At 33.3% G+C, this 26,436-nt stretch overlaps 1 protein-coding gene across 1 annotated transcript in view; it reads right to left on the bottom strand.

The window, feature by feature from the left end:
* Window positions 1-89: 89 nt before the first annotated feature.
* LOC128227794 (ABC transporter F family member 4-like) overlaps window positions 90-26,436 on the bottom strand; it is a 37,822-nt gene continuing 11,475 nt past the window's right edge. The window contains exons 4-30 of the mRNA XM_052938654.1: window positions 25,856-25,922; window positions 25,407-25,518; window positions 21,063-21,114; window positions 19,643-19,715; window positions 19,331-19,452; window positions 17,712-17,796; window positions 16,872-16,983; window positions 15,592-15,649; window positions 15,283-15,379; window positions 15,003-15,115; window positions 13,524-13,608; window positions 12,684-12,795; window positions 11,404-11,461; window positions 11,095-11,191; window positions 10,815-10,927; window positions 9,335-9,419; window positions 8,495-8,606; window positions 7,215-7,272; window positions 6,906-7,002; window positions 6,626-6,738; window positions 5,147-5,231; window positions 4,307-4,418; window positions 3,025-3,082; window positions 2,716-2,812; window positions 2,436-2,548; window positions 957-1,041; window positions 90-228 (exon numbers count right to left, since the gene is read on the bottom strand). Coding sequence (XP_052794614.1) covers window positions 90-228; window positions 957-1,041; window positions 2,436-2,548; window positions 2,716-2,812; window positions 3,025-3,082; window positions 4,307-4,418; window positions 5,147-5,231; window positions 6,626-6,738; window positions 6,906-7,002; window positions 7,215-7,272; window positions 8,495-8,606; window positions 9,335-9,419; window positions 10,815-10,927; window positions 11,095-11,191; window positions 11,404-11,461; window positions 12,684-12,795; window positions 13,524-13,608; window positions 15,003-15,115; window positions 15,283-15,379; window positions 15,592-15,649; window positions 16,872-16,983; window positions 17,712-17,796; window positions 19,331-19,452; window positions 19,643-19,715; window positions 21,063-21,114; window positions 25,407-25,518; window positions 25,856-25,922 — 2,510 coding nt within the window. The remainder of the gene's footprint in view (window positions 229-956; window positions 1,042-2,435; window positions 2,549-2,715; window positions 2,813-3,024; window positions 3,083-4,306; window positions 4,419-5,146; window positions 5,232-6,625; window positions 6,739-6,905; window positions 7,003-7,214; window positions 7,273-8,494; window positions 8,607-9,334; window positions 9,420-10,814; window positions 10,928-11,094; window positions 11,192-11,403; window positions 11,462-12,683; window positions 12,796-13,523; window positions 13,609-15,002; window positions 15,116-15,282; window positions 15,380-15,591; window positions 15,650-16,871; window positions 16,984-17,711; window positions 17,797-19,330; window positions 19,453-19,642; window positions 19,716-21,062; window positions 21,115-25,406; window positions 25,519-25,855; window positions 25,923-26,436) is intronic.

Genomic DNA, 26,436 nt, shown 5'->3' with positions numbered 1-26,436 from the left:
ACACATTAGCAACATAAATGGGAGACCATCAACGATTGCGCTAGTAAAGTTGATCATATATTATCTTCAAATTTGCGATGCGTAAATTCTTATCGCCTAGCTCGAACTGAACTTGCCTTTGTCTTCTCATTCTTTTCTCTCGTCTTCTCCGACTTCGAATTGCGTGATCTTTTTCTTGTACTACTGCCCCTTGTAGTGTTTGCTTCTCGACCAGCATCATTCGGGCTTCTGCATTCATACAACATTTGGGTTTTAGCCAGGTTTAAAATGGACATGGTGCTGCAGTTAATGGACAGGCTGCTAAGGGTAAAAGGTCACATTTGTTTTCAGAAACAGGGTGCAGCACCCTTCAATGACTCTTAGCTAAACCCTATTACATCCATTGAAAATAATTTATGACCATATCCATACAGTAGCCATAATGTTATGTTGGATTGAAGTTCTTACTATATCCTTTTAACTTATGTCTCACAGCTGGTAGATGCACATTGGCCTCGAGAACAAACATCGCTTACTTATTTATCCACGAAATTCCTTCTCATTATCAATACAAAATATGATAGACACTTCCTTTAATTTACCAAAAAATATCTTTCCTTATTTATGTAAAACACACTATACATGATTTAACAAAGGTAAACATAGATGGTTGTTCATACTTAGAACATACCTTATACGGTTTTTTAAACTGTGTAGGTACTCGATTCAGTAAATTGAAAATAAACATTCTGCATCATAGCGGATCAAATAACGGTATGTTTAAGGGATAAATTCCTTAAAAAACTAAAACGATCACTAGGATATAAAAATGCCGATGTGTAATAACATATTTGAAAGAGGGAGGAATTGTAGGCATGTTAAATGTGAAGTGGGGTGGGATAATCTATAACAGGACTACACATTTCTGACAGCATGATTGCAAATATGACTTAATTAAACAACGCTTCATAATTTACCTCTGTTGCACCTTTTTCGTTTTAGTTTTCTCTTTATGTATTTCCTTTTCGCTCTCCTCCTCCTCTTCTGCTTCATCATCAGTACCTTTTTCATCAAATTTAAAGTATATAACAAATACATTCAAGATAAGTGAATAAAACCAAATGCACGACGACTTACAATAATCTTCTCCGTCATATAACTTATCCTAATTATACATTTTAATTGTAATCGGTATAAAATAACATGGAATTAATAAAAAGTAATTTATCTTCACATTTAACCTCGCACATAGATGCATACACAAAATCATACGAAATTTCTTTTCAGCACTTATTGATTCTACAATCTAAAGGCATTTTCTCTCTTTTAGTTTACCGAGAAATCGAGAGGTCCAAGGCTTTAAAATTAAGTTATATAATAGCTGCTTTGCTGTCTACTTTTTCAATAATATTAATTCCTTTGGCATACCTGGCCATAGATTTTCTGTTCGCTAACACAAATCATTCAATAAAGTAGTGCCCAATTATTAGACAATTGATTAAACATATAGTTTGTAAAAAACAATAAATATGTAAAATCACGAAATTGTTTGTTGTTTCTATTTCCTTTAGTATAAATAAACAAATCTCGGGTCACCTCAAATCATCATAACACATTGCATCGAAGCGAGCTCACCTAGTTATACTCACTGGATCAAAGTGTCTGCCCGTAGCTAACCCACAAAACCTTACCAGTACTTGCTACTCAATACACCCATTGGCACAGTAGCTAATGTAGCTAATTTGTATTTGTTCACCATCAACTACCTCTAATGAAGCATAGACTTAAAACCTTTGATCGTGTTACATTTCGTTACGCTGCCTTATGTTCTATATCCCTTGACAACTTCTGAGCAACAATAGAAGAACTATTTCACCACTTTTGGTCAACATCACCGAAGAGCATGTTAAAGTACATTACACAATTTATTGTCGACTGCTCCTTTTTTACTCAAACGATGTGAACAGCTCGCCATCAAACTAAATAATTCCAGCTTTTTAATATTCTCCCAACGAAAACGATGCCTGCAAATGCATTATCATCTACGCTAGCTACCTCCCGAATACCGAAAAACCGGTTTATTGTACATTTGTTTATTAATTATTATCTACTGAAAATTTACTTCGACTAATTTTGCCTTTTTTTTTCTTTGGATCTAGTACTATTCTAAAGATAACCTTATTGACTTACCATTTTTATAAATACCAAGTTTTTAATCTGCATTATTCAATTTCATCTACCCCTACTAACGTAATCAGATGTGGATTCAAAATACTAAATGTTTGCCAATTCGTCACACTTTTGGTATAAATGTGCGTCAGAAGAACCTTCATCAAGAATGTTTAATACCTATTTGTGAATACGTTATACAAAAATAACAACATACACTTAATTTAACAAACGTTCTGGTATCCGGTTCATATCCTACCATTGTTAAGGAAGTTCAAAAGTCTTACCAGTAGTTCCATCGATTTCATTACTGCTTTCTTCATCTCCATCATCTTCCTTTTCCTGTTCTGTTTCTTCTTTTCTTTGTATGTGTTGTTTTTTCATTTTTGGGCCTCCTTTCCTGAAATGGACCCACACATGCAGTTTGGTAGTTTGCATGAATGATATCTGATTTTGTTTATGTCACCACGTTAATACCTTAAACATGTAAACATATAATATAGTACTTCACATTGATAATGTCATTATTGCAAAAACATCTAGATTAAACAGCGATTCCGATATTACCTCTGTGCTTGTGTCGCCCTTTTCCGATTGGTGTTTTGTTTTTCGTTTTCGCTGTCCTCCGCCTCGTCTTCTTCGTCATCAGCATCTTTTTTGTAAGCTTTAAAGTACATTTCACACACATTTAATGATAAAAGAATACAACCAATACTAGAATAAAACCAATACACAAAGACATACAACAGTCTTCTTTATGATATAATTTATCCTTATTATACAATTTATTGACTATTATCTGTACTAAATATCAAAATACCAAATAATCTTTTATTTATCTTTTTTCATCATTCATTTATATTACACTTTATATACATTTTCTCTCTTTTGGTACACTGAGAAATCTCCTGTGATGGGAACTTGTCTTTATTGCCTGAAAAATAAATCGTCAATTAGGAACCGAGTATGTCTACATTGTCAGAAAAGTATATTATTCATTTAGAGGTGAGTTAGTCTCAATTGCCGAAAAATATGTGTATTTAAGCTGCGCTCAGATTACAGATTAAACGTTTTAACAACTTTTTTATTTTTTGTCTTGGAACGATCAAATTTTTGCGTAAATATCTGAAAACCAGTGATAAACTGATGTCAAAAATCAGATAGCAGACTTTCATATATCCGCTCCAAAATGGATGTTTTATGCATTTTTCTTAAACCGTTAGTAACGGTTTAAGCCACAAAACATTGAATTTGGAATGGAAATATGAAAATCTACGATCTGATCTTTTGTCAACAGTCTAGCATCACTGGTTTGCAGATATGTACGCAAACTTTTGCTAATTCCAAAACAAAAAAGGTGGAAAAACGGTAAATCTGTGAGAGTGTAGCTTTAAGATTCGAGTCTCCATTTCCTGAAATGTTTATCAAGAATCGTAAATGTAAACTTAACGTGTCTTTTTTATATTTTTGTGAATGGTGTAGAGGTTTTTTATATTCCAAAATATTTTATCAATTGTAATATTGTTATTTAGTTTTTAAGCAAACTTATCATACAAGTAAGAACTGCTAGAAAATATACGTAAGCACATTCATTTGCTTATTTGAGCTTCCATGTAGATATAAATCATGTGCAGTACGATTTCAAGAGGCTTTATACTAATTTCTTTTACTTCGGTTTTGGCGAAAGCTAACAGCTTCTAGACATACTCTCGAGTCTGTACCCCGAGCAGAAATAAATTATGTTGTATATTTGAGAAGCCAAGTACCCCTGATGGGGATCTAATCCATAACAGTTTGAATGAGAGGCATGAACGAATTAATCCAGGATAAACACGTCAAAAATTTCCCAGACTGAATTGTTTAATGGTTAAAAAAGTGAATAAGATTTTTTTCGAAATGCTGGTGAATCGTCAATTTCCTGAAATGTAAATTGTCCTTCTAAAACCAACAAGATCAAACATCAACATTTTTATTTCATATTAGAGGAGATATATATATATATGTAGATAATGCAGAATATGAGGTTTGTTTATAATAAAAGCACACATTAGCAACATAAATGGGAGACCATCAACGATTGCGCTAGTAAAGTTGATCATATATTATCTTCAAATTTGCGATGCGTAAATTCTTATCGCCTAGCTCGAACTGAACTTGCCTTTGTCTTCTCATTCTTTTCTCTCGTCTTCTCCGACTTCGAATTGCGTGATCGTTTACTTGTAGTACTGCCCCTTGTAGTGTTTGCTTCTCGACCAGCATCATTCGGGCTTCTGCATTCATACAACATTTGGGTTTTAGCCAGGTTTAAAATGGACATGGTGCTGCAGTTAATGGACAGGCTGCTATGGGTAAAAGGTCACATTTGTTTTCAGAAACAGGGTGCAGCACCCTTCAATGACTCTTAGCTAAACCCTATTACATCCATTGAAAATAATTTATGACCATATCCATACAGTAGCCATAATGTTATGTTGGATTGAAGTTCTTACTATATCCTTTTAACTTATGTCTCACAGCTGGTAGATGCACTGTGGCCTCGAGAACAAACATCGCTTACTTATTTATCCACAAAATTCCTTCTCATTATCAATACAAAATATGATAGACACTTCCTTTAATTTACCAAAAAATATCTTTCCTTATTTATGTAAAACACACTATACATGATTTAACAAAGGTAAACATAGATGGTTGTTCATACTTAGAACATACCTTATACGGTTTTTTAAACTGTGTAGGTACTCGATTCAGTAAATTGAAAATAAACATTCTGCATCATAGCGGATCAAATAACGGTATGTTTAAGGGATAAATTCCTTAAAAAACTAAAACGATCACTAGGATATAAAAATGCCGATGTGTAATAACATATTTGAAAGAGGGAGGAATTGTAGGCATGTTAAATGTGAAGTGGGGTGGGATAATCTATAACAGGACTACACATTTCTGACAGCATGATTGCAAATATGACTTAATTAAACAACGCTTCATAATTTACCTCTGTTGCACCTTTTTCGTTTTAGTTTTCTCTTTATGTATTTCCTTTTCGCTCTCCTCCTCCTCTTCTGCTTCATCATCAGTACCTTTTTCATCAAATTTAAAGTATATAACAAATACATTCAAGATAAGTGAATAAAACCAAATGCACGACGACTTACAATAATCTTCTCCGTCATATAACTTATCCTAATTATACATTTTAATTGTAATCGGTATAAAATAACATGGAATTAATAAAAAGTAATTTATCTTCACATTTAACCTCGCACATAGATGCATACACAAAATCATACGAAATTTCTTTTCAGCACTTATTGATTCTACAATCTAAAGGCATTTTCTCTCTTTTAGTTTACCGAGAAATCGAGAGGTCCAAGGCTTTAAAATTAAGTTATATAATAGCTGCTTTGCTGTCTACTTTTTCAATAATATTAATTCCTTTGGCATACCTGGCCATAGATTTTCTGTTCGCTAACACAAATCATTCAATAAAGTAGTGCCCAATTATTAGACAATTGATTAAACATATAGTTTGTAAAAAACAATAAATATGTAAAATCACGAAATTGTTTGTTGTTTCTATTTCCTTTAGTATAAATAAACAAATCTCGGGTCACCTCAAATCATCATAACACATTGCATCGAAGCGAGCTCACCTAGTTATACTCACTGGATCAAAGTGTCTGCCCGTAGCTAACCCACAAAACCTTACCAGTACTTGCTACTCAATACACCCATTGGCACAGTAGCTAATGTAGCTAATTTGTATTTGTTCACCATCAACTACCTCTAATGAAGCATAGACTTAAAACCTTTGGTCGTGTTACATTTCGTTACGCTGCCTTATGTTCTATATCCCTTGACAACTTCTGAGCAACAATAGAAGAACTATTTCACCACTGTTGGTCAACATCACCGAAGAGCATGTTAAAGTACATTACACAATTTATTGTCGACTGCTCCTTTTTTACTCAAACGATGTGAACAGCTCGCCATCAAACTAAATAATTCCAGCTTTTTAATATTCTCCCAACGAAAACGATGCCTGCAAATGCATTATCATCTACGCTAGCTACCTCCCGAATACCGAAAAACCGGTTTATTGTACATTTGTTTATTAATTATTATCTACTGAAAATTTACTTCGACTAATTTTGCCTTTTTTTTTCTTTGGATCTAGTACTATTCTAAAGATAACCTTATTGACTTACCATTTTTATAAATACCAAGTTTTTAATCTGCATTATTCAATTTCATCTACCCCTACTAACGTAATCAGATGTGGATTCAAAATACTAAATGTTTGCCAATTCGTCACACTTTTGGTATAAATGTGCGTCAGAAGAACCTTCATCAAGAATGTTTAATACCTATTTGTGAATACGTTATACAAAAATAACAACATACACTTAATTTAACAAACGTTCTGGTATCCGGTTCATATCCTACCATTGTTAAGGAAGTTCAAAAGTCTTACCAGTAGTTCCATCGATTTCATTACTGCTTTCTTCATCTCCATCATCTTCCTTTTCCTGTTCTGTTTCTTCTTTTCTTTGTATGTGTTGTTTTTTCATTTTTGGGCCTCCTTTCCTGAAATGGACCCACACATGCAGTTTGGTAGTTTGCATGAATGATATCTGATTTTGTTTATGTCACCACGTTAATACCTTAAACATGTAAACATATAATATAGTACTTCACATTGATAATGTCATTATTGCAAAAACATCTAGATTAAACAGCGATTCCGATATTACCTCTGTGCTTGTGTCGCCCTTTTCCGATTGGTGTTTTGTTTTTCGTTTTCGCTGTCCTCCGCCTCGTCTTCTTCGTCATCAGCATCTTTTTTGTAAGCTTTAAAGTACATTTCACACACATTTAATGATAAAAGAATACAACCAATACTAGAATAAAACCAATACACAAAGACATACAACAGTCTTCTTTATGATATAATTTATCCTTATTATACAATTTATTGACTATTATCTGTACTAAATATCAAAATACCAAATAATCTTTTATTTATCTTTTTTCATCATTCATTTATATTACACTTTATATACATTTTCTCTCTTTTGGTACACTGAGAAATCTCCTGTGATGGGAACTTGTCTTTATTGCCTGAAAAATAAATCGTCAATTAGGAACCGAGTATGTCTACATTGTCAGAAAAGTATATTATTCATTTAGAGGTGAGTTAGTCTCAATTGCCGAAAAATATGTGTATTTAAGCTGCGCTCAGATTACAGATTAAACGTTTTAACAACTTTTTTATTTTTTGTCTTGGAACGATCAAATTTTTGCGTAAATATCTGAAAACCAGTGATAAACTGATGTCAAAAATCAGATAGCAGACTTTCATATATCCGCTCCAAAATGGATGTTTTATGCATTTTTCTTAAACCGTTAGTAACGGTTTAAGCCACAAAACATTGAATTTGGAATGGAAATATGAAAATCTACGATCTGATCTTTTGTCAACAGTCTAGCATCACTGGTTTGCAGATATGTACGCAAACTTTTGCTAATTCCAAAACAAAAAAGGTGGAAAAACGGTAAATCTGTGAGAGTGTAGCTTTAAGATTCGAGTCTCCATTTCCTGAAATGTTTATCAAGAATCGTAAATGTAAACTTAACGTGTCTTTTTTATATTTTTGTGAATGGTGTAGAGGTTTTTTATATTCCAAAATATTTTATCAATTGTAATATTGTTATTTAGTTTTTAAGCAAACTTATCATACAAGTAAGAACTGCTAGAAAATATACGTAAGCACATTCATTTGCTTATTTGAGCTTCCATGTAGATATAAATCATGTGCAGTACGATTTCAAGAGGCTTTATACTAATTTCTTTTACTTCGGTTTTGGCGAAAGCTAACAGCTTCTAGACATACTCTCGAGTCTGTACCCCGAGCAGAAATAAATTATGTTGTATATTTGAGAAGCCAAGTACCCCTGATGGGGATCTAATCCATAACAGTTTGAATGAGAGGCATGAACGAATTAATCCAGGATAAACACGTCAAAAATTTCCCAGACTGAATTGTTTAATGGTTAAAAAAGTGAATAAGATTTTTTTCGAAATGCTGGTGAATCGTCAATTTCCTGAAATGTAAATTGTCCTTCTAAAACCAACAAGATCAAACATCAACATTTTTATTTCATATTAGAGGAGATACATATATATGTAGATAATGCAGAATATGAGGTTTGTTTATAATAAAAGCACACATTAGCAACATAAATGGGAGACCATCAACGATTGCGCTAGTAAAGTTGATCATATATTATCTTCAAATTTGCGATGCGTAAATTCTTATCGCCTAGCTCGAACTGAACTTGCCTTTGTCTTCTCATTCTTTCCTCTCGTCTTCTCCGACTTCGAATTGCGTGATCGTTTACTTGTAGTACTGCCCCTTGTAGTGTTTGCTTCTCGACCAGCATCATTCGGGCTTCTGCATTCATACAACATTTGGGTTTTAGCCAGGTTTAAAATGGACATGGTGCTGCAGTTAATGGACAGGCTGCTATGGGTAAAAGGTCACATTTGTTTTCAGAAACAGGGTGCAGCACCCTTCAATGACTCTTAGCTAAACCCTATTACATCCATTGAAAATAATTTATGACCATATCCATACAGTAGCCATAATGTTATGTTGGATTGAAGTTCTTACTATATCCTTTTAACTTATGTCTCACAGCTGGTAGATGCACTGTGGCCTCGAGAACAAACATCGCTTACTTATTTATCCACAAAATTCCTTCTCATTATCAATACAAAATATGATAGACACTTCCTTTAATTTACCAAAAAATATCTTTCCTTATTTATGTAAAACACACTATACATGATTTAACAAAGGTAAACATAGATGGTTGTTCATACTTAGAACATACCTTATACGGTTTTTTAAACTGTGTAGGTACTCGATTCAGTAAATTGAAAATAAACATTCTGCATCATAGCGGATCAAATAACGGTATGTTTAAGGGATAAATTCCTTAAAAAACTAAAACGATCACTAGGATATAAAAATGCCGATGTGTAATAACATATTTGAAAGAGGGAGGAATTGTAGGCATGTTAAATGTGAAGTGGGGTGGGATAATCTATAACAGGACTACACATTTCTGACAGCATGATTGCAAATATGACTTAATTAAACAACGCTTCATAATTTACCTCTGTGTCACCTTTTTCGTTTTAGTTTTCTCTTTATGTATTTCCTTTTCGCTCTCCTCCTCCTCTTCTGCTTCATCATCAGTACCTTTTTCATCAAATTTAAAGTACATAACAAATACATTCAAGATAAGTGAATAAAACCAAATGCACAACGACTTACAATAATCTTCTCCGTCATATAACTTATCCTAATTATACATTTTAATTGTAATCGGTATAAAATAACATTGAATTAATAAAAAGTACTTTATCTTCACATTTAACCTCGCACATAGATGCATACACAAAATCATACGAAATTTCTTCTCAGCACTTATTGATTCTACAATCTAAAGGCATTTTCTCTCTTTTAGTTTACCGAGAAATCGAGAGGTCCAAGGCTTTAAAATTAAGTTATATAATAGCTGCTTTGCTGTCTACTTTTTCAATAATATTAATTCCTTTGGCATACCTGGCCATAGATTTTCTGTTCGCTAACACAAATCATTCAATAAAGTAGTGCCCAATTATTAGACAATTGATTAAACATATAGTTTGTAAAAAACAATAAATATGTAAAATCACGAAATTGTTTGTTGTTTCTATTTCCTTTAGTATAAATAAACAAATCTCGGGTCACCTCAAATCATCATAACACATTGCATCGAAGCGAGCTCACCTAGTTATACTCACTGGATCAAAGTGTCTGCCCGTAGCTAACCCACAAAACCTTACCAGTACTTGCTACTCAATACACCCATTGGCACAGTAGCTAATGTAGCTAATTTGTATTTGTTCACCATCAACTACCTCTAATGAAGCATAGACTTAAAACCTTTGGTCGTGTTACATTTCGTTACGCTGCCTTATGTTCTATATCCCTTGACAACTTCTGAGCAACAATAGAAGAACTATTTCACCACTGTTGGTCAACATCACCGAAGAGCATGTTAAAGTACATTACACAATTTATTGTCGACTGCTCCTTTTTTACTCAAACGATGTGAACAGCTCGCCATCAAACTAAATAATTCCAGCTTTTTAATATTCTCCCAACGAAAACGATGCCTGCAAATGCATTATCATCTACGCTAGCTACCTCCCGAATACCGAAAAAACCGGTTTATTGTACATTTGTTTATTAATTATTATCTACTGAAAATTTACTTCGACTAATTTTGCCTTTTTTTTTCTTTGGATCTAGTACTATTCTAAAGATAACCTTATTGACTTACCATTTTTATAAATACCAAGTTTTTAATCTGCATTATTCAATTTCATCTACCCCTACTAACGTAATCAGATGTGGATTCAAAATACTAAATGTTTGCCAATTCGTCACACTTTTGGTATAAATGTGCGTCAGAAGAACCTTCATCAAGAATGTTTAATACCTATTTGTGAATACGTTATACAAAAATAACAACATACACTTAATTTAACAAACGTTCTGGTATCCGGTTCATATCCTACCATTGTTAAGGAAGTTCAAAAGTCTTACCAGTAGTTCCATCGATTTCATTACTGCTTTCTTCATCTCCATCATCTTCCTTTTCCTGTTCTGTTTCTTCTTTTCTTTGTATGTGTTGTTTTTTCGTTTTTGGGCCTCCTTTCCTGAAATGGACCCACACATGCAGTTTGGTAGTTTGCATGAATGATATCTGATTTTGTTTATGTCACCACGTTAATACCTTAAACATGTAAACATATAATATAGTACTTCACATTGATAATGTCATTATTGCAAAAACATCTAGATTAAACAGCGATTCCGATATTACCTCTGTGCTTGTGTCGCCCTTTTCCGATTGGTGTTTTGTTTTTCGTTTTCGCTGTCCTCCGCCTCGTCTTCTTCGTCATCAGCATCTTTTTTGTAAGCTTTAAAGTACATTTCACACACATTTAATGATAAAAGAATACAACCAATACTAGAATAAAACCAATACACAAAGACATACAACAGTCTTCTTTATGATATAATTTATCCTTATTATACAATTTATTGACTATTATCTGTACTAAATATCAAAATACCAAATAATCTTTTATTTATCTTTTTTCATCATTCATTTATATTACACTTTATATACATTTTCTCTCTTTTGGTACACTGAGAAATCTCCTGTGATGGGAACTTGTCTTTATTGCCTGAAAAATAAATCGTCAATTAGGAACCGAGTATGTCTACATTGTCAGAAAAGTATATTATTCATTTAGAGGTGAGTTAGTCTCAATTGCCGAAAAATATGTGTATTTAAGCTGCGCTCAGATTACAGATTAAACGTTTTAACAACTTTTTTATTTTTTGTCTTGGAACGATCAAATTTTTGCGTAAATATCTGAAAACCAGTGATAAACTGATGTCAAAAATCAGATAGCAGACTTTCATATATCCGCTCCAAAATGGATGTTTTATGCATTTTTCTTAAACCGTTAGTAACGGTTTAAGCCACAAAACATTGAATTTGGAATGGAAATATGAAAATCTACGATCTGATCTTTTGTCAACAGTCTAGCATCACTGGTTTGCAGATATGTACGCAAACTTTTGCTAATTCCAAAACAAAAAAGGTGGAAAAACGGTAAATCTGTGAGAGTGTAGCTTTAAGATTCGAGTCTCCATTTCCTGAAATGTTTATCAAGAATCGTAAATGTAAACTTAACGTGTCTTTTTTATATTTTTGTGAATGGTGTAGAGGTTTTTTATATTCCAAAATATTTTATCAATTGTAATATTGTTATTTAGTTTTTAAGCAAACTTATCATACAAGTAAGAACTGCTAGAAAATATACGTAAGCACATTCATTTGCTTATTTGAGCTTCCATGTAGATATAAATCATGTGCAGTACGATTTCAAGAGGCTTTATACTAATTTCTTTTACTTCGGTTTTGGCGAAAGCTAACAGCTTCTAGACATACTCTCGAGTCTGTACCCCGAGCAGAAATAAATTATGTTGTATATTTGAGAAGCCAAGTACCCCTGATGGGGATCTAATCCATAACAGTTTGAATGAGAGGCATGAACGAATTAATCCAGGATAAACACGTCAAAAATTTCCCAGACTGAATTGTTTAATGGTTAAAAAAGTGAATAAGATTTTTTTCGAAATGCTGGTGAATCGTCAATTTCCTGAAATGTAAATTGTCCTTCTAAAACCAACAAGATCAAACATCAACATTTTTATTTCATATTAGAGGAGATACATATATATGTAGATAATGCAGAATATGAGGTTTGTTTATAATAAAAGCACACATTAGCAACATAAATGGGAGACCATCAACGATTGCGCTAGTAAAGTTGATCATATATTATCTTCAAATTTGCGATGCGTAAATTCTTATCGCCTAGCTCGAACTGAACTTGCCTTTGTCTTCTCATTCTTTCCTCTCGTCTTCTCCGACTTCGAATTGCGTGATCGTTTACTTGTAGTACTGCCCCTTGTAGTGTTTGCTTCTCGACCAGCATCATTCGGGCTTCTGCATTCATACAACATTTGGGTTTTAGCCAGGTTTAAAATGGACATGGTGCTGCAGTTAATGGACAGGCTGCTATGGGTAAAAGGTCACATTTGTTTTCAGAAACAGGGTGCAGCACCCTTCAATGACTCTTAGCTAAACCCTATTACATCCATTGAAAATAATTTATGACCATATCCATACAGTAGCCATAATGTTATGTTGGATTGAAGTTCTTACTATATCCTTTTAACTTATGTCTCACAGCTGGTAGATGCACTGTGGCCTCGAGAACAAACATCGCTTACTTATTTATCCACAAAATTCCTTCTCATTATCAATACAAAATATGATAGACACTTCCTTTAATTTACCAAAAAATATCTTTCCTTATTTATGTAAAACACACTATACATGATTTAACAAAGGTAAACATAGATGGTTGTTCATACTTAGAACATACCTTATACGGTTTTTTAAACTGTGTAGGTACTCGATTCAGTAAATTGAAAATAAACATTCTGCATCATAGCGGATCAAATAACGGTATGTTTAAGGGATAAATTCCTTAAAAAACTAAAACGATCACTAGGATATAAAAATGCCGATGTGTAATAACATATTTGAAAGAGGGAGGAATTGTAGGCATGTTAAATGTGAAGTGGGGTGGGATAATCTATAACAGGACTACACATTTCTGACAGCATGATTGCAAATATGACTTAATTAAACAACGCTTCATAATTTACCTCTGTGTCACCTTTTTCGTTTTAGTTTTCTCTTTATGTATTTCCTTTTCGCTCTCCTCCTCCTCTTCTGCTTCATCATCAGTACCTTTTTCATCAAATTTAAAGTACATAACAAATACATTCAAGATAAGTGAATAAAACCAAATGCACAACGACTTACAATAATCTTCTCCGTCATATAACTTATCCTAATTATACATTTTAATTGTAATCGGTATAAAATAACATTGAATTAATAAAAAGTACTTTATCTTCACATTTAACCTCGCACATAGATGCATACACAAAATCATACGAAATTTCTTCTCAGCACTTATTGATTCTACAATCTAAAGGCATTTTCTCTCTTTTAGTTTACCGAGAAATCGAGAGGTCCAAGGCTTTAAAATTAAGTTATATAATAGCTGCTTTGCTGTCTACTTTTTCAATAATATTAATTCCTTTGGCATACCTGGCCATAGATTTTCTGTTCGCTAACACAAATCATTCAATAAAGTAGTGCCCAATTATTAGACAATTGATTAAACATATAGTTTGTAAAAAACAATAAATATGTAAAATCACGAAATTGTTTGTTGTTTCTATTTCCTTTAGTATAAATAAACAAATCTCGGGTCACCTCAAATCATCATAACACATTGCATCGAAGCGAGCTCACCTAGTTATACTCACTGGATCAAAGTGTCTGCCCGTAGCTAACCCACAAAACCTTACCAGTACTTGCTACTCAATACACCCCTTGGCACAGTAGCTAACGTAGCTAATTTGTATTTGTTCACCATCAACTACCTCTAATGAAGCATAGACTTAAAACCTTTGGTCGTGTTACATTTCGTTACGCTGCCTTATGTTCTATATCCCTTGACAACTTCTGAGCAACAATAGAAGAACTATTTCACCACTGTTGGTCAACATCACCGAAGAGCATGTTAAAGTACATTACACAATTTATTGTCGACTGCTCCTTTTTTACTCAAACGATGTGAACAGCTCGCCATCAAACTAAATAATTCCAGCTTTTTAATATTCTCCCAACGAAAACGATGCCTGCAAATGCATTATCATCTACGCTAGCTACCTCCCGAATACCGAAAAACCGGTATATTGTACATTTGTTTATTAATTATTATCTACTGAAAATTTACTTCGACTAATTTTGCCTTTTTTTTTCTTTGGATCTAGTACTATTCTAAAGATAACCTTATTGACTTACCATTTTTATAAATACCAAGTTTTTAATCTGCATTATTCAATTTCATCTACCCCTACTAACGTAATCAGATGTGGATTCAAAATACTAAATGTTTGCCAATTCGTCACACTTTTGGTATAAATGTGCGTCAGAAGAACCTTCATCAAGAATGTTTAATACCTATTTGTGAATACGTTATACAAAAATAACAACATACACTTAATTTAACAAACGTTCTGGTATCCGGTTCATATCCTACCATTGTTAAGGAAGTTCAAAAGTCTTACCAGTAGTTCCATCGATTTCATTACTGCTTTCTTCATCTCCATCATCTTCCTTTTCCTGTTCTGTTTCTTCTTTTCTTTGTATGTGTTGTTTTTTCGTTTTTGGGCCTCCTTTCCTGAAATGGACCCACACATGCAGTTTGGTAGTTTGCATGAATGATATCTGATTTTGTTTATGTCACCACGTTAATACCTTAAACATGTAAACATATAATATAGTGCTTCACATTGATAATGTCATTATTGCAAAAACATCTAGATTAAACAGCGATTCCGATATTACCTCTGTGCTTGTGTCGCCCTTTTCCGATTGGTGTTTTGTTTTTCGTTTTCGCTGTCCTCCGCCTCGTCTTCTTCGTCATCAGCATCTTTTTTGTAAGCTTTAAAGTACATTTCACACACATTTAATGATAAAAGAATACAACCAATACTAGAATAAAACCAATACACAAAGACATACAACAGTCTTCTTTATGATATAATTTATCCTTATTATACAATTTATTGACTATTATCTGTACTAAATATCAAAATACCAAATAATCTTTTATTTATCTTTTTTCATCATTCATTTATATTACACTTTATATACATTTTCTCTCTTTTGGTACACTGAGAAATCTCCTGTGATGGGAACTTGTCTTTATTGCCTGAAAAATAAATCGTCAATTAGGAACCGAGTATGTCTACATTGTCAGAAAAGTATATTATTCATTTAGAGGTGAGTTAGTCTCAATTGCCGAAAAATATGTGTATTTAAGCTGCGCTCAGATTACAGATTAAACGTTTTAACAACTTTTTTATTTTTTGTCTTGGAACGATCAAATTTTTGCGTAAATATCTGAAAACCAGTGATAAACTGATGTCAAAAATCAGATAGCAGACTTTCATATATCCGCTCCAAAATGGATGTTTTATGCATTTTTCTTAAACCGTTAGTAACGGTTTAAGCCACAAAACATTGAATTTGGAATGGAAATATGAAAATCTACGATCTGATCTTTTGTCAACAGTCTAGCATCACTGGTTTGCAGATATGTACGCAAACTTTTGCTAATTCCAAAACAAAAAAGGTGGAAAAACGGTAAATCTGTGAGAGTGTAGCTTTAAGATTCGAGTCTCCATTTCCTGAAATGTTTATCAAGAATCGTAAATGTAAACTTAACGTGTCTTTTTTATATTTTTGTGAATGGTGTAGAGGTTTTTTATATTCCAAAATATTTTATCAATTATAATACTGTTATTTAGTTTTTAAGCAAACTTATCATACAAGTAAGAACTGCTAGAAAATATACGTAAGCACATTCATTTGCTTATTTGAGCTTCCATGTAGATATAAATCATGTGCAGTACGATTTCAAGAGGCTTTATACTAATTTCTTTTACTTCGGTTTTGGCGAAAGCTAACAGCTTCTAGACATACTCTCGAGTCTGTACCCCGAGCAGAAATAAATTATGTTGTATATTTGAGAAGCCAAGTACCCCTGATGGGGATCTAATCCATAACAGTTTGAATGAGAGGCATGAACGAATTAATCCAGGATAAACACGTCAAAAATTTCCCAGACTGAATTGTTTAATGGTTAAAAAAGTGTATAAGATTTTTTTCGAAATGCTGGTGAATCGTCAATTTCCTGAAATGTAAATTGTCCTTCTAAAACCAACAAGATCAAACATCAACATTTTTATTTCATATTAGAGGAGATACATATATATGTAGATAATGCAGAATATGAGGTTTGTTTATAATAAAAGCACACATTAGCAACATAAATGGGAGACCATCAACGATTGCGCTAGTAAAGTTGATCATATATTATCTTCAAATTTGCGATGCGTAAATTCTTATCGCCTAGCTCGAACTGAACTTGCCTTTGTCTTCTCATTCTTTCCTCTCGTCTTCTCCGACTTCGAATTGCGTGATCGTTTACTTGTAGTACTGCCCCTTGTAGTGTTTGCTTCTCGACCAGCATCATTCGGGCTTCTGCATTCATACAACATTTGGGTTTTAGCCAGGTTTAAAATGGACATGGTGCTGCAGTTAATGGACAGGCTGCTATGGGTAAAAGGTCACATTTGTTTTCAGAAACAGGGTGCAGCACCCTTCAATGACTCTTAGCTAAACCCTATTACATCCATTGAAAATAATTTATGACCATATCCATACAGTAGCCATAATGTTATGTTGGATTGAAGTTCTTACTATATCCTTTTAACTTATGTCTCACAGCTGGTAGATGCACCGTGGCCTCGAGAACAAACATCGCTTACTTATTTATCCACAAAATTCCTTCTCATTATCAATACAAAATATGATAGACACTTCCTTTAATTTACCAAAAAATATCTTTCCTTATTTATGTAAAACACACTATACATGATTTAACAAAGGTAAACATAGATGGTTGTTCATACTTAGAACATACCTTATACGGTTTTTTAAACTGTGTAGGTACTCGATTCAGTAAATTGAAAATAAACATTCTGCATCATAGCGGATCAAATAACGGTATGTTTAAGGGATAAATTCCTTAAAAAACTAAAACGATCACTAGGATATAAAAATGCCGATGTGTAATAACATATTTGAAAGAGGGAGGAATTGTAGGCATGTTAAATGTGAAGTGGGGTGGGATAATCTATAACAGGACTACACATTTCTGACAGCATGATTGCAAATATGACTTAATTAAACAACGCTTCATAATTTACCTCTGTGTCACCTTTTTCGTTTTAGTTTTCTCTTTATGTATTTCCTTTTCGCTCTCCTCCTCCTCTTCTGCTTCATCATCAGTACCTTTTTCATCAAATTTAAAGTATATAACAAATACATTCAAGAAAAGTGAATAAAACCAAATGCACGACGACTTACAATAATCTTCTCCGTCATATAACTTATCCTAATTATACATTTTAATTGTAATCGGTATAAAATAACATGGAATTAATAAAAAGTACTTTATCTTCACATTTAACCTCGCACATAGATGCATACACAAAATCATACGAAATTTCTTCTCAGCACTTATTGATTCTACAATCTAAAGGCATTTTCTCTCTTTTAGTTTACCGAGAAATCGAGAGGTCCAAGGCTTTAAAATTAAGTTATATAATAGCTGCTTTGCTGTCTACTTTTTCAATAATATTAATTCCTTTGGCATACCTGGCCATAGATTTTCTGTTCGCTAACACAAATCATTCAATAAAGTAGTGCCCAATTATTAGACAATTGATTAAACATATTGTTTTCAAAAAAACAATAAATATGTAAAATCACGAAATTGTTTGTTGTTTCTATTTCCTTTAGTATAAATAAACAAATCTCGGGTCACCTCAAATCATCATAATACATTGCATCGAAGCGAGCTCACCTAGTTATACTCACTGGATCAAAGTGTCTGCCCGTAGCTAGCCCACAAAACCTTACCAGTACTTGCAACTCAATACACCCCTTGGCACAGTAGCTAATGTAGCTAATTTGTATTTGTTCACCATCAACTACCTCTAATGAAGCATAGACTTAAAACCTTTGGTCGTGTTACATTTCGTTACGCTGCCTTATGTTCTATATCCCTTGACAACTTCTGAGCAACAATAGAACTATTTCACTACTTTTTGTCAACTACACCCGACCCAATCCACGAAGAGCATGGTAAGTAGCTTGCATAATTATTGACCTATCCTTCCGACTCCATTGATGTGAACAAACTCAACAATTCCACCTGTTGAATATTCTCCTAATGTGAACGATGCCTGGTAACGCATTATCATTTACGCTAAGCTACCTCACTAATACCGAAGAACATGTTACAACCAGTATTGTTCACCAATGACCCAAAATTCTTCTCAGCACCGTCCATCTCTACCATTTCAACATCCAATGAGCCTGGCTAGAGCCAAACTACCGAAATGCCACATGAACCTCCTTATATTTTATATGATCACTTGGCCATCCGGAAAAAAAAATGATTTGATTATGACCAAGTAATGGTTTATAATGATTTTAAAGGGGTGTTAAACTAGCTTGGTATATTAATTATTTTCTACTTAATTTATACTACGACTAAATTTTGCCATTTTATTATTTTGGATATAGTACTTTTCTAAAGATAACCTCATCGACTTACTTTTTTATAATTACCAAGTTTTTATTCCATTCTACAACCAAACACGTTTCTGGTGTTAACGCGCTTAAGAAGGACCTTCATCCAGAATGTTTAATACCTATTTTGGAATACGTTATACAGAAATAACCACAGACAATTAAATTAACACACGTTCTGATATCTGGTTCCTATCCTACTATTGTTAAGGTAGTTCAAAAGTCTCACCGGCAGTTCCATCGCTTTTATCACTTTCTTCTTTATCTTCATCACTTTCCTCTTCCTGTTTTTTTCTTCTTCTTTTTTTAGAAGTCATGGTTGTTGTTGTTTTCCTTTTAAGACCTGCTTTCCTATACATGAACATTTAAATTCAATAAGTTAGTTTGCATAAATGATATTTGATTATGTTTGTGTCACCATGTTCATATTTTATACATGTAAACATATAATATGCGACTCTTACATAACAACATAATTACTTCACATTTATAATGTCAATATTGCAAATACGTCTACATTAAACAACAACTCTTACATTACCTCTGTTCCCAAAGTGTTTCGTTTTCGCTTTCCTCCTCCTCTTCTTCTTCGCCATCAGTATCTTTTTTGTCAGCTTTAAATTACATTACAAACACATTTAATGATAAGTTAATAAAACCAATGCACAAAGACATGCAACTGTCATCTCATATAATTTATCCTAATTATACACATTATTAGTAATTATCCGTATTTAATACATATGTAACTATATGTAGTAACACATTTGTACAGGGATTTATCGATTATTTTCATGACTCAGCGATTATCAGTTTTGCGGCCCGGTCCGATTTTCGATTATAATTTTGCAGCCCGTAGAACGTTTGCACGTGCATTCAATTTTCGCCTTACACTCAATTTTGGCGACTGCAAAATAATGTCTTGACTAAATGAATAATAAGGGCGGCGTTTTTTATTCTGCGTTGACATTCAAAGAACAGAACAAAGGAAGTGGCAAAATTGAATTTACTTGAAACAAAACAACTGTTTATACATTTTGACATCATTAATACAAGTAATTGGTTTATTTAAGTACAAACAGTCGTTGTACTGGCTAAGTGTCAATGTTTATTGAATTGAATCCAGTTATTCAGGACATGAACAGACAGATGTCAGTGATTCGTACAGAAAAATTCGGATAGAAGTGTTGTCGAATTTTCAAAGTGATCAATTGAAATTGGAATGGGAACATAAAAGTGACAACAAAATGCTGTTTGCCTGTGTGTCCCACTCTCAAAAACTAAACAATAAAAAGTAAATTTATTTTCAGAGTGAGTTAACTCATCGTGGTCAAGCCGGAGCGAAATGAGAATGCACAACTGCATTGCAGGTAAACTTTAAAAAGCAAACTTTAAATTTGCAAAATAAGAAAAACAAACATTTGTATTAAAGAGCCGTTGAGTCTCGGGCCATTATGAGTCATTCGGGCCAATTATCACTCAACGGCCCGGCTACGCCGTGTATTAACCTCTAAGAAATATCTTTAGATTCACAAAGTATTTTTCTTTCATTTCTTTATTTTTAAATTTACACCTACATGCATACGCCATCCTGTTTATCTCTTTTAATCCTTTATTTATAATACAATGTATAGACATTTTTCTATATTTTGGTTCACTGAGAAAAAGCTATTTTCTTGCTTAAAACCTGTTTCCTTAGGTATACCAGGCCTAGATTCGTTGTTCGCAAACTTTTAAAATAAGCATTCAATAAGTGAGTATACAATTATAAGAAACCTATTTCATTTAAATTACCAATATACCAATAAAGAAAGACAAATCAACGAATGATTGCTGTTACTATTTCTTACAGACTGAATAAACACATCGCGTGTCATGTAAAATAATACATCATACAGTGCCTGTCCTAAATTATTCAGTATCCACTATCACTACAGAAATTGATATATATATGCACCAACATTTTGTGTTGTCACCTTGTGTATTCCGGTCTCTATCAGCAGTCTTTATTTCCTGAAAAATAAACCGTCTATTTAATACGAACCGAGTGCGTCTGCCAGAAGAGTTGATCATCCATTAAGAGCTGAGTTTGTCTCAATGAATGCTAATCGAGAGCCGAGTTTGTCTGCATTTCCTGAAATATAAATCGTCCATCTAGATCCGATTTTTTCTGCATTACCAGAAACGTAAATCGTATTGCTTAAGACCACAGTTATCTGCCCCCTGTTGACCAAGATCCGATTGTGAATACAGAAAAAAGAGTGCTTGTGTTCAAGTATCAATATTTTATTAAATTGAATGAAAAAGAAGCAAAAAACGTTCTTTTTGCAGAGAACCTGACTGAATTTGACACTCTATTGCAGAAATTGATAGTTTTCAGTGTAAATATTGGAAAAATCATTGCTTGTGGAAGTCTGAAAATTAGTTGTTTGTAGCCGATTGACTCCTTGGCGGAAGGGTTATGTATTTGAACTCAATTTTGACAGTCGGGTCAATGGTCAACATGGTGTTTTCTTGTGATTATATTTTGTGTCTTGAATTGTTCTAGAGATGCCATGTCCTTGTTTTTCAATTGGGATGTGTATACAGTCAAAAGCCAGGTTAGTGTTTATATGAAACATACAGTAAAAATAACTGTGGTCTCACACCGTATATCAAGGGCAGGCTAGACTGTAATCATAACGTGCGTTCTTTTGTGAATGGGGTAGAGGTTGTTTGAATTGTAAAAATTGTATTATTTAGTTTTTCTGCAATACATATTGAACACATGAAAACTGCTAGAAAAGACGTTTAAGTTTTCTGTTTCATTCCATTACACGCCAAACATAAATAATTTATTTTTACCTGAATAATAATAATACAAAAAGAACACATGTAAAGTTTTGCGACAGACTTGATACTTTACTCGGGCTTGTTATTGACTGAACATATCTATTGTACATTATAAAAGGTCAATAAGTTGATATTGCATGTTTACAATTATTACATTATCACAATTTGTAAGTACACACGGTTAATGTAATTCGAGAAATACACGTATAAATTGTACAGCACAATTTTACAGCGTAAAGATTTCTTTTCAAAGGTGAATATGTCAGATCAATACTTCCTTCAAATTGGTTACAAATAAAACATTACGCTAAATCGCAATAAAACCTCAAACCCGCTCACAAAGATATGCTAGGTCAGAGTAAAATCCAGAGATAAACAGCATACTTAGTACTTATGAAATGTTATCAAAGCTCTGAAAAAATGTATTCAACAAACCTTGCAACGAGTAAAAACAAATAATGCACCTATAGGCTATGCCGTTAATATTCAATTTTAAGATATAGAGATCGACATCTAATTTGATGCACGTTTATAAATGATGTCCATAAATATTTTACCTGTTAATGGTAAAGCACACGCAAACCGTTGAAAGGTTGAAATGCGCAAATGGAATCCTAAATCATTACAATGTGATATCCCTTGGAGTTTGCGATATCTGTCACTTCAGCGCTTCATCCGTTCAAGACCTATCAGCGAGGAGCATCGTCATGATAAATAACCCATAATGAGGATAACATATAACTGTTTGGGTAAAAGATGAATGAATCGATGCAGGATAAAAGTGTCAAATATTTTCCTGACTGTGAATTGATTAATGTTGTAGTGAAAAAATAGGGTTTTTTTTCGAATTGCCTATAATGCAAATCGTCTGTCGCGAACATCGCGAAATATCAGATTATTTATCAAAGATGATGTTTAAAATGTTAAGCTCTTTGGTTCAATCGATATCACGTTAATTAGATTTATAAATAATAATTACACGTTGATATTATAACATGAAGTAGCTTCAGTGTACGACCCAATGAGTTTGTTGTCTCCAGTGGTTTTGTGAGGCAAACAATAAAAAAATAATTGCATTTCGATACGCGTCGTCATTATCATTTGCAACAAAATGTATATCTCCATCAGTCCAACAGACCTTCTTCAGCAGGGCATTTGATTTTTTTTCGAAAACGAGATTATCCCCGATCAAATCTGTAACATACCCAGCTTAGAACTATTATTAGCAGTTATTGATGTAAGATGTTTACAATTTGTGATATCGCAATTGATAAATATCGGAGTAACAACTATGTAGTGACTCACCGTGGATATTTCAGTGGATAAAATAGGACAAAAAAAACTACCTGCGTTCGTGCATTATCGAGTTCAAGAAATAAAACGAAGTTGTGATATCAAATTCAATCTTGTGTCAACACATGAAAACCCAGCGGATATTGCTAGATGTTGTTCAAGAACAAAAGCTAGCAAACAAAGTAACTTGTAGTGGCATGGTCCACACTTGCTCAATAAGGATTGTCAAAAGTGGCTAACTAGGGAGAACAAAAGAAATGGTGAAAACTCAGAAGTTGACAGTACCGAGTTTACACTTAAAGCACCTCAGTTAGTGTCGAGGGAGAGAGATAGAGTTACCAACAATGCACGCTCAACCATATTTGGCATAGATTTTCAGAAATATTCGTCAGCATTAAAAATCATCAGATTAACATGTTGGATTTTGGTTTTTGTGAATGCTTTAAAGAGAAAACGATCCGTTCTGTTCCTTTCTAGTGAGAAGGTCAGAACTGCCGAAACAATGTGGATTTCAAATGTTCAGATAAATTATCACCAAGACGTTTTTGACGTGATTTTAAACAAGCGTTCAAATAACTTTAAGAAACAAATTGGATTGTTCATCGACGTTAAAAGTGGTATTTTGCGATTAGGCGGACGTGGGGAATATTCTAAATTGAGTGCAGGTGCAAAATGTCCCATATTGTTGCCGAAAGGAACCACATTAACACGTTTAGTTTTCGAGAATATACATTAAAAATCACAATGGTGTAATCCACACATTGAAATGAACTTGGCATAAATTTTGAATTCCACAAGGAACTGCTACAATACGAAATGTGCTGCATTTGTAAGTTATGTGCCGTCGTTTGAAAGGAGAGCCCTTCAAGTTGCCTAAATTGCCACATATTCATAACATCCGTGTGTCTAAGTCAACACCCGTTTCACGAATATGAGTTGATTACTTAGACCAAGTATATGTGAAGTGATGCGATCAAGTGAAAAAGTACTGGTATGTTTATTTACATGAACCGTGACTCGTGCAGTACACTTGGAGATAGTTTAAGATCTTTCAGCGAAATAATTTATAATGTGCATTCGCCGATATATCGATCAAAGATGAACCCCTCAAGAAATGTTAAGTGATAATGCGCTTACCTTTTAAACAGCAATTGTTTGTGTTAAATGTGTATGGAAGCGAATTCTCACAAGTGAGGGTATTCAAGATTACTTTTGAAGCGCAGGAATCAAATGGAAGTTTATTGAGGAACTTGCGTCTTAGTTGTGCGTGTGAAAAGATCGTTTCGAAATGGAGTTGAACGTTAATTGTTATCACAGTGTCAACTTAGTACAGTTGTAAAGTAAATCGAATCCGTGATAAATTCGAGACCGCTTGTGTATATTGAGGACGACATTTATTCAACGTTGACCGGATATTCCTCGTGGAAGTTAGAGACTGGAGGGGGGGGGGGATTGTGCAGTTGAATATAAGCAATGATAGTCCGGTTCGTTCGGCAAAAGTTCGCATTGCTTCTGGACGGTTTTTTTTAATTTATTGTTCCCTTGGAAATTTCTGAAAGCACTTTTTTTGTAAAAATATGAACATTGGCTCAATGGGACCTTAACCTTAATACTACAACTTTAGAGAAAGGCCAAGGAACAAGCCAGGAGAAACACTGAAGAAACCTTAAAAAGCAAATTTGACTGTATAGACCATTGAACATATATGTTTTTTTGAAATGTTATGACTTTTTAAGCCTTATGAGATATTAAAGAAGGTTCATGAACTATAATCACATATACTGTATACCATTTATTGCTTCCAATTGTGTTTCAACATTGTTACTTGTTATATAAAAGCATTACTTTTATTTCTCTAATTTGATCTTTCCCCGGCGGGAGTCTCGCTAACATCGCAAAATAACAGATTTTTTATCAAAAATGATATGTTAATTTTTTTAACATTTGGTACAATCGACGTCACATTAATTATGTTTATGAAATAGTTTTTATATGAATTAAACACATTATTTTGATTGGTTTTAAAGCGTACTATAAAACTGTTGCTCCGTTTAAAATATCATTCAATTCATTTGCTCCGTTAAAGTAGTAAAGTTTATCATGTTTGATGAAAACGTGACTATATGATATACATATTTGCGATGGGTAAATTCTTATCGCCTAGCTTGAACTGAACTTGCCTTTGTCTTCTTGTGTTTTTCTCTCGTCTGCTCCGACTTCGAAATGTTTGATCGTGTACTTTTATTACTGCCCCTTGTATGGTCTGCTGCTCGGCCAGCATCATTCGGGCTTCTGCATTCATACAACATTAGAGGTTTAGCCAGATTTTAAAATGGAAGGTGTGTTGCAGAAATGGGACAGGTTGCTAAGGGTAAAAGGGGCACATTGTATCAGAAAGAAAATGCACATTGTATCATAATATGAAGAATATATGGATGGGACAGAAACTAACATGCATCTTAGGTTTTAGATTTTAGGTTTCATGCTTATGATTATAAAAAAAATTGAGAGAGGGAGGCGTTGTAGGCATGTTGATAGTGAAGTGTATTCGGTTAACTAAAACAGGACTACACATTTCTTATAGCACGATTGCAAAATTGTCTATATTAAACAACATTTTTAATATTACCTCTGTGTCACCCTTTTCGGTTTAGTTTCCCTTTCGCTCTCTTCCTCTTCTTCTTCGTCATCAGTGTCTTTTTCATCAGATTTTAAGTATATAACAAATACATTCAATGATAAGAGAATAAAACCCAATGCACAAAGACATATAACAGTCTTTTCCGTCATATTGTTTATCCTAATTATGCAATTTAATTGTAATCGGTATAAAAAATATTCGGATTAATAAATATACGACACTTCACAGTTAACCTCACATAGAGATGCATACGCCAAATCATCTTTTCATATTTTTTTTCATCGTTTATTGATATAAAAAAATTGTCTTATTTGGTTTACCGAGAAATCGAGAAGTCTAAGGCTTTAAATTTTAATTATAATAAAGCTGCTTTGCCCTGTAATTGTTTAATGAAATTGATTCCTTTGGCATACCAGGCAATAAATTCCCTGTTCTCTCACTAGTAACACAAATCTTTTAATCAGGTAGTGCCCAACTATAAGACAATTGATTTAAAAATGTAAAAATCAATCATTCATTAACAAGTTTTTAATCTATCTTATTCAATTTTATGTACAACTCCTACTAGT

Source organism: Mya arenaria, chromosome 1 (genome assembly GCF_026914265.1).
Source record: "Mya arenaria isolate MELC-2E11 chromosome 1, ASM2691426v1".
Taxonomy (NCBI): Eukaryota; Metazoa; Mollusca; class Bivalvia; order Myida; family Myidae; genus Mya; species Mya arenaria.
The sequence above is the reverse complement of the archived record's forward strand: the minus strand, read 5'-3'. Positions and strand labels throughout refer to the sequence as shown.